General features: G+C 41.6%; 1 protein-coding gene across 1 annotated transcript; it reads left to right on the forward strand.

Moving 5' to 3' along the window:
- Positions 1-881: 881 nt before the first annotated feature.
- LOC104863105 (IQ domain-containing protein F5-like) lies at positions 882-2,778 on the forward strand. The gene is made up of 3 exons (XM_010625388.1): positions 882-1,019; positions 1,188-1,307; positions 2,338-2,778. The coding sequence occupies exons 1-3, from the start codon at positions 1,002-1,004 to the stop codon at positions 2,767-2,769; spliced, it is 570 nt and encodes a 189-aa protein (XP_010623690.1). The 5' UTR covers positions 882-1,001; the 3' UTR covers positions 2,770-2,778.
- Positions 2,779-9,708: the final 6,930 nt, after the last annotated feature.

The raw sequence follows: 9,708 nt of genomic DNA on the forward strand, positions 1-9,708 counted from the left end.
TTTGATACACGTTTATTAGAAACTGCCAAACCACTCTGCACAGTGAGTCTACTGTTTGATCTGCTCTCCCCGCAGGATAGGAGAGGTACTGCTGCTGTGTGTTCCTGTCAACACTTAATGTTGGCAGTGTTTTTTATTTTAGCCATTCTTCAAGATGTCTAGTGTTCTATCACTGGTGTCTCATTTTTAGTTCCTTCATGACTGATGATGTTGGGAATCTTTTCTTCTGTTTCTGAGTCAGTCACAAATCTCTTTTTGTTAACAACTGTTAAGTTTTTTTATTGGTACATTTTAGGTATACAATACAGTTACATTCATCATTGTGGTCTTGTACCTATATATGATGTATTTTGGTTCTTATTTTTTTCCCATTTCCCTGTCCTCCCTTCCCCCTCCACCCTTCCGTTTACAAAGATGCTGTTTTCATTTTTTCCTTTTCTCGTAGTTTCTTTTCCCTTCTTTCCTTTCCCCTACCTCTCCCACTTCCCCTACTCCTTTAGACCTTTTCTTCCTATTTCATATTATCAATTATACATTTTGATCCTTATTTACACTGTTAGGTCTTTTGTCATGAACTCTTCTCATTATTACTTGGTTTCATTGTATGATTGAACTGAAATCCATGTATTGAATTCCCTGTTGAGCATATTTAAATTGTCTCAATATTATGTTTTTTCACCTGGAGCACAATGACTACCTTTATACATCCTTTTGTCAGTGAACTAGTATTTCCAGTGTCTCATCTCTCTAACCATGTTTTGGGCATTTCTGCAAGAAAGGATGAAAACTTTCACTTAAAAGGGCCCAACTTTTAGAAGTCATCCATTTTCTTATGTCATAGGTGCCCTTATGACATCACAGTCTCTCCCTTCCCTCACTCTTCTTGCCAACTTGCAGGTGGAGGAGTGCAGACCTGAGCACGATGGAAACATCTAGCTCCTAACCATGGGCAATTTAGGGGATCACAGACCTGAGGGATTTGAACCATCCATCTAGAACTCATGGGCATTCAGTTTTGTGTAAGAGAGGACCAGTCCCCTCTAAGCTGCAGGCAAGGGAAGAGGAATTTCTACAGTTAATGCCTAGGGACACTGGGTGATCAAGGAAGTTGAGTATGTATTAGAATTGTCAACTAGCTGTACAATGAACAACCTACCCACACTTCTCTTTTTAAACTTTGGTTACAGAAGGATGGCCGTCTTTGCCAAATCATAATTGAAGATGTTGATGAAACCACTTTGTGGACGGAGAAGGCAAAGGAAAAATCAAAACCAAAACCGAAACGAAAACCAAAACCAAAACCAAAGGTAGGTGGGAGCAGACTCCCAGGATTGGAGGTGACCCCTGACCTACTACATCTCTGATCCATGTCCCCCAGACTTGTAGCATAAGACGATTATAGAATTTATTGTCCAAACCAGGATATATTTGCGAGTGGAAGGCAATGCTATTAAATATTACTCAGCACTACCACAAGCAATCAAGAATATGCTAGCCAACCAGGAGAAGAGGGTGCCTTATCCAAAGCTAGATGGGTAGGGATTGGCTTACGCTTTGCTGTTTTATTCTCCAGTTGCTCTATCAGCCTGAGAAAGGCAGATAACTGAGGCAGGCAGACTTGGTTGCAGAAGAGGAAACTCTGAGGAGTGGGCCCTTGAAAGTTGGGGAGTGGTGTCCTGAGGGCTGTTTGGGGAATGCATGGCCAGACTAAGGGAAGCTAAGCTAAGGCCAGATTTCTGCACGAGTGTGTACACATATGTGCATGCATTGCATGTAAGTAGGGGTTTAAGGTGTGGAGCCAGAAGCAGTGGCCATGAGAAATAGCGTGTGGAGCAGAGAAATTTTAATATTGGGATGTAACAGAAGGAGCAGCAAAACGTGGATGGGGGTGGAGTCAAGGAAGAGAGGGCAGCGGGAGCAAGGGATGCTACTCCCCAGCAGGTAGGAGGGTCTGAAGGGCAGGTGAGGAGTGCTAGATAGGTGGTCAGACCCAGGTAGAGCCTATGCATCACAGGATTCTTGCTATAAACTGGCTAACCAGGTCCACGGAAAACCAGGTGAGGTAGCAAGAGCAGGAGGGCTCACGTCTAGAAATGGGGACCCTGAGGCACAGCAGTGGAGGTGTGTGTGTGTCCATTTACTGATATGAAAGAGAGGAGCAGCCAGAGGCAGTATACCTGCCTAGTCCTTGCCCTTTGTGGTGCTCAAGCTTCAGAGAAAAAGACAGTTAGTGACAGAGAACGAGGAAACTTTCCTGACACTTTCCCGGCCTGAGGTTTTGGAGAATATGTCCCGAGTGGCCTTTCTTTACCTTGCATGGCCCCTGCTGCTCAAAAGAAGCCACCTCCCGACCGAGTATTGGCAGCTATAAAGATCCAGGCCTGGTGGCGGGGCACGCTGGTGCGGAGGACACTGCTGCATGCGGCGTTGAGGGTGTGGATCATCCAGGGCTGGTGGAGGCAGACGCTGGCGAGGCTGCTGGAGAAGAGGCGTCGGGCGGCGCTGGAGTCGTATGCACGGCAAACCTGGGCAACTGTAAAGCTGCAATCCTGCATCCGAATGTGGCGCATCCGCCAGCGATACTGTCGATTGCTCAAAGCCGTCCGTACCATCCAAGCCTTTTGGCGCTGGCACAGTTGCCATACCCGTGGTTTTTTCCAGGGCAGCTATGAGCTCAGAGGAAACCACTTACAACTTCAGCTCTATATCTTCCTAGGATCCCAGGTTTGTTGCATTACAGACTGCATCCCCCTTCCAATAAATAACTGACCAGGTCTGCTCCAAATACTGTATGTGTCACTACATCTTTTTTAGACAAGCCCCGGGTGGTCCCTGTCTTGACAAAGTGTGAAAGATTTTGCTCTGGGTGATCAGCAGGGTATATCTGGGGCTCTGGGTGCAGAAGGTATGGGAGCCTCATGTGGGATGAGCAGGGCCTGTGGCGATTAGCAATGTCTGCCCTAGGTGGGAAGGTTCAGCTGCACGGTCGCCAAGGCCACCAACTCTAGGGACACTGAGTCCTCACTTCTGTCTGTATAAATGGCAACCCTGAGCTGTGTACCTTTCTTTGCTCTTCATCCTCCAATGCCTTCCCACTCAATGAGAATGAGGTGAAAAGTCCTCCCCTTCCCATTCGTGGTCCTCCTGGCCCTGCCTGCTCTGGCCCTGACCACTGCACCCTCCTGAGTATCCTCTGGATGCTCTGCTAGTCATCAGACCTCCGGAGCAGGTCGTGCCAAGCATGCTCCATCTCAGAACTTTGCACTGGTCTCCTGCTCCCTCGGTGGTCCTCTTACCAAGGTGGCTTTGCTTCATTCAGATTTGTCTCTGCACAGATCACAAGACTTCTCCACCCAGGCTTTCTTTGTTCACCTGATTTTGGTGGCATTCCCTATTGGTTCTAGCTCCTGACTGTTAACTGTGTGCCAAGTTCTCATTACAACCCAAGGTGATCTTACTTCATTGTTCATCTAGTCTCTGTTCCACCAACTAGAGGGTAAGCTGCAGAGTAGCAGGGCTCTGGGCCAAGCTCTAGCATACCCTAACACCACCTGGTTCTGTCTTCTTCAACTAGTCAGTCCTAAGCTCTTTGCCTGTCTTGCCAGGCCTCTCCACAGAAACTCCAGCAAGTCCAGGCATAAGCTCTCCCTTTGCCCCTGCATGCTGTTGTCTTCTAGAACCTGGAGTTCCCCCTATGATCCTGTGTTTATTGAAGTAAAATTCACATAACACTATTTGGGATTAATATATACAATTAACCATTAACATAAAATGAACAAGTCAGTGGCATCTAATGTTAAACACTGTTAAACAACCACTACCCATTTCAAGTTCTATAATATCCTTATCATTCTAAAAGAAAATCTTGTGACATTCCCCACTACCTCTTCAGGCCCTGGCAACCCCCAGTGTGCATTCTGTCTCCGTGCATTTGCCTATTGTGCTTATATCATATAAACAGAATTAGAGTCACACAAAATTTCTGTCTGGCCTCTTTCACCTAACAATATTTTCAAGATTCATTCCCATTAAAACATTTTTTTTTTTGGCAGTACTGGGGATTGAACTCAGGACGTTGTACTTGCCAGGCAGGTGTGGCACCACTGAGCTACATCCCTGACCACACTATAACTTTATTACTGAATAATATTTTAGCATCTGGATATTTCACATTTTTTTCCATGCATCTTTTGATGGGTTGGATTGTTTATACTGTGGGCTCATAAATAATGCCATCTCAAGTGGTTAGCATTTGTGCTATTCTGTCTGTATACCCAAGGATTCCAGTTTTCTACACTTTTGTCATTCTTATAAGTCATTACCATTCTATCAGTGAAGTGGTGCTTCACTGTGGTTTTGATTTGCACTTCCCTAATGACTGAAGATGTTGAGTAGCCTTATGTGTTTATTGGCAATTTGTAGAGTATCTTCTTTGGACCAATATCAATTCAAGCATTTGGAAATTATTTTAATTGGGTTGTTGTTTCAACATTTTGATAAAGAATGAATGAATACATGATTCATGATTCTATGCACATCATATATTTGTGAATTTTAATGGTCCAAATCCCACTCTGTGTAATGAACATCTCACCATCCCCAAATGCTCCTACCCAAGAGACATGTTATTCTTAGCCTCTCTGAGTTATTCTCTCTGGCAATATTTCTTTGTATGGGTATTTGTATGTGTGTGAGCATTAATCATTAAATGCCAACTTGAATTGATTAAGAAATGCTTATGATTTTGCAAAAGGAAAGGGGACTGAAAGATGGAGGGAGATATAAGGAAGGGAATGAGAAGGGGTGAGAAAAGAAAGATGTCTCATGTACATGTACCAACTCCCCATAATGAATGTAATCATTATGTACTGAAAATATATAAAAATAAAAATAAAAAACACCAAATGGAATAGAAGTGGGAGTATAGAAATTTTTTAAAAAGAGAAAAGCCTGTGAGATTAGTGAAATAGCATTTGGTGTGTCTCTGGATGTCTGACATGTAGATCAGCAAACTAGGGGGAGAAGATCCACCCAGGATGTGGGTGGCACCAACCAATAAGCTTATAAGAATAAACTATAAAAAGGGAACAGAATAAAAAGGAAAAGGAGGAGATCGTGCCCATTTCTGACGAGCTTCATTTTCACCATTGTCTTTGGACATTGGTCTCCAGTTTCTTCAGCCTTCCAAAGAAAAGTTCTATCAGCAACTCTTCCATGAGCTTCCAGACCTTTGACCTTGGACTGATGCTACAACTTTGATCTCTCTTTTTCAAAATGTAGCTTTTATCTTCTTGGGCTGAGCAGCTACTGGAGCCTCTCCAGCACACAGACAGCCATCCTGGACTCCCCTCCCTCTGACCTCATAAGCCTACCTAATAAATCCCCTTGCCTAATTATACACATATTTTCTATAGATTATTCCCCCTGGGAATCCTAAGTAATGCAGATTTTGGGTACTGAGCATGGTTCTAGAGGAAAAGAATTATAAAGATTAATTTCTATAATTTTTCTAGTGATTTCTAGATTTGACCCTATAATTTGATGAGACCTAAAATTGTTATGATCTCTCCTTCTGATAATATAGAGGGTCCTAATAGTCCATCATGTGAACTGTTTAAAGTTATACCCAACATAGATACATTTGATTATCTTAATGCACCACCTGTGAGATGCAAGAAATTTAGTGATTCTATATACAATACTTTTGAACATTTCTGGAAGTATTAGAAATGTAATGATGCTGTCTCGTTGCTTTTAGCATGTCTGGGTAAACTACTAAAAGAAAAGAATGAGACACATATAAATAATCTAAAGACTTCTAAGTGTGTCAAGAAAGTAATAAAGAACAATAATGAGCTCAAAGATGCATATTCCAAGCTCCAGGTGAGTATAAGCAGTCTAAGGGCTGCCAAATATGTCCAGGAGAATCTTCTCTCCTTTCATCATAGGGCTAAAGTTCCCAAAAACCAAACACCAACCCACATAATGCTATTGGCCAAATTATAACACAAATTTAACACCCAGCCTCTAAGTGTATCTGAATTTATGGAAAGAGCACTTGGTATGTTTTAAATTTGAAATAGCCCCCAAAGCCTCATGTATTGAGAAAGTGACTGGATTATGGAGGCATTATAGCTAATGTATTGTTAAGAAGTGGGATCTGGTCAGAAAAGGTGGGTCACTGTGGGCATGACCTAGAAGGATAGATCTCATTTTTAGGCTCCTTTCTGGACCTGCTCTGCTTCTTGCCTACCATGCTAGGAGCAACTGTCCTCCATCATGTCACCCTGCCTTGGAGCCAGCACACTTTGGAGTGAAATGTGAGCCAAAATAAAGCTCTTCTCCTTTTAGTTGTGGGTGTTGGGCATTGTATCTCAGCAATAGGAAAAGTGACTGATGTAAATGGGGAGGGGAGGAGGGGGTGAAGGGAGGGAAGGGACAAGGAAAAAAATGAGAACCAAGACCTGTCATGTAAAGGTACAAGATCCCAGTAATAAATGTAACTGTACTGTATACCGAGAATGTACCAATAAACTAAAAAAAACAAAAAACAAAAAACAAAAAAACTGATTTGGGCCCTGGGATTTAGCTCAGTTTTTTTGGCACCTCGCAAATGCAAGGACCCGAGTTCGATCGCTGGTACCAAAATCAAACAAACAAATAGAAAAAACTAATTTAAAGGGCCGGGGATTTAACTCAGTTGGGCTGCCACCTGCCTTGTAAGCACAAGGTCCTGAGTTCCATCCCTGGTACAAAACAAACAAACAACAAAAACAAAAACAAAAAACTAACTTTAAAATGAAATAAAGATTGTTTTACTGAGCATAAAAATATTCTTAACAACATTTTTAGCAAATTCTGTGATATATAAAAATAGAAATACATCATAACAAGACAATTTTTAATTCCCTTAATGCTAGATTAAAATACCATAAATCAGTGTAATTCAACATGTGAACAAATTAAGAAATAAATATATGATTTGTCTCAAAAGATGTAAAAAAAATTTGACAGAATCGAACAGCTATTTCTCATTTTAAAAATCTACCAATCAATTTGGAAGAGAGAAATAAGTGGAAAAGTGCCCTATTAGTGGATATGAAAACTCAGTATTATTTTTTTCTGATTTCTAAGTTTTATTTTATTTGTTTTTTATTAATACATTTGCAGTGCAGAATGATAACATTCTTTGTGGTGGACTGATAATGTCTATAACATATCTCAATTCTTTTTTCATCACCTTTCCCTCCCTTCCTCCTCCCTCCTTCTATCTCTTGATCATTTCCCATTTGAAAAAGATTTACCTCCATGCTTCCTATTATGTAACCTTTATTTTGCTCTTTATTTATATTTTGGGATTCTCATATAAGATAAACCATGTGATATTTAAACTTGCATATTTGATTTATTTCATTTAACATTATAGTCTCAAGATATATCCATTTGCGTACAAATGACTCAAGTTTATCCTTTGTAGCAGGAGATGTCCCAATCCCAGATTCAAAGTTGTATTAAAAGTTACAGTGATAGGGGCCCTGATCCACCGCGGGAAGGAGAACCACTCCTGCTCCCGACCCAGCAGCCATGCTCAAGTGCCGGGAAGCCATTGCTCAAGTGCCAGGAAGGTAGGCCGGCCCCAATCCACCGCGGGAAGGAGAACCATGCCTGCTCCCGACCCAGCAGCCATCGCTCAAGCGCCAGGAAGGTAGCCGCGAGGGCGCTCCTGAACCCCCCATAAGCACCCCCCTGCACTCTCAGACCTCCTGACTGTGCAAGTCTTTGGACCCACTCTGCCAAGACAGAGGTGGTCATCAAGGGTATTTTTCTGAGTTCCCAACTTTGAACTTCTTTAAAGAAAGGGCGTGGGAAACCTGTAATAGAACGTTGTGGAGTTCAACCATTCAGAAGGTTGGGGAACTCACTCTGGGCCTTGCAGCCCGAGGTCAGTCAGCGTCATGGGGTTCAGCCATCAGCTAACTGAGACCAGGGGACTTGCATCCTTGCTCTGTCTGAGCCATTAAATGGTAAATACACTATATTGAAATTTTGTTCACTGCAGACATGTTCTGGACTGCTTCTTGATTTCAATTTAATTCAAATGATTTAAGGGTTATAGACTAGTGACTACCACCGGTGGTCAGTGTCCAAGTTGTGCTTGATCTTAATATGTTGCTGATTGTATCAGTTGGGGTAAAGCATTGCCGTTGATTTGATGAGCTGTTTCTTTGATGTTATGAAGATGAGAATGTCTGTGGGTCGTTAGAGACACAGAAGCTAGGGCACAAATATATCAGAAAGATTTGGGTGATAACCCAGAGATTAAACCAAGGACAGTCCAACAACAAAAATAAAAATGAGAAAACACTTAAGCAAGACACAAGGACAGACTTCCAGTTCACCAATGGCAAACAGTAGGGCAAATGAGGATGAAAAGGCCGATAGTGAACCACCAGGACACCCTGAACTCAAAGCACAGGAAGTAACAAAACAGGTCAATCAGGCTCTAGAAAAATTCAAAACAGAAATAATTTCCCAGATAACCATAGAGATAGTGAGCAAAATGGAAGTAGCGATTCGAGACTCTAGAGCAGAAACTGACAAAAAAATAGATGAGCTCAGGACCATGATAGAAGCATGAAGGTCCAGCATAAGAAAGAAATGGAAAAAATAAATGCCCAACATAGGAAAGAAATGGAATCCATAAAACAGATTCAAACAGATATCCAGGAGATTAAACACTCCATAGAAAGTGTACACAACAGAATAAAAGAACGCGAAGACAGACTCTCAGATATGGAAGATAAGATTGCAGTCAGTGAGCATGAAAAGAGAGGTCTCTTAAAAACAGTAAGGGATCATGAGAAATTGATCCAACAACTCCTACATGATGCAAAGAAGAATAACATAAGACTGATAGGATCACATGAAGTAGCAGGAGAAAATACAAAGGACTTTAAAAAGCTGTTTGCAGAATTAATGACAGAAAACTTCCCAAACAGAGGGGAAGAATTTGACACTCAGATAACTGAGGCATATAGGACCCCAACTAGCTACAATAAAAAAAAAATCTACACCTAGATATATAATAATCAAGATCCCAGAAACCCAACAGAAGAACAAAATACTTCAAGCAGTAAGAGAAAAGAAACAAATCACATACAAAGGAAAGCCCATCAGAATCACAGCAGACTTTTCAACACAAACCCTTGGGGCAAGGAGAGCCTGGAATGAGATATTTCAAGTACTAAAAGAGAACAACCTCCAACCTAGACTGATGTATCTGCAAAAAATGGATGGGGAAATAAGACACTTCCACGACAAAGAACACCTGAGAAACTACATGAATACCAAACCAGCACTACAAGCAATTCTAAACAAGATCCTAGAAAAAGACAGTGAAGGCAACAACACCATGAGGCCCAACAGAGCAAATCAAATAGGCAAGGCAAGAAATTAAAAGGAGAAGGTGAAAAAGTAAAAAGAGTCAACAAAAGGCCAATAACATGTCAATAATAAGTCAGTACATATCAGTTATAACCAGCAATGTCAATGGCCTCAACTCACCAATCAAGAGAAATAGACTGGCAAAATGGAATAAGAAGCAAAATCCAACAATATGTTGTATACAAGAAACACACCTAGTGCAAAAAGAAGCCCATAGACTGAAAGTGAAAAGATAGAAAACAATTCTCCATGTGACAGGAGCCC

This window comes from Fukomys damarensis, unplaced genomic scaffold (genome assembly GCF_012274545.1).
Source record: "Fukomys damarensis isolate Sample0158 unplaced genomic scaffold, DMR_v1.0_HiC HiC_scaffold_37, whole genome shotgun sequence".
Lineage (NCBI taxonomy): Eukaryota > Metazoa > Chordata > Mammalia > Rodentia > Bathyergidae > Fukomys > Fukomys damarensis.

Coding starts and splice junctions, on each gene's coding strand:
- LOC104863105 (XM_010625388.1), top strand. Junction 1,308..2,337: donor AACCAAAACCAAAACCAAAG/GTAGGTGGGAGC, acceptor GCTGCTCAAAAG/AAGCCACCTCCCGACCGAGT.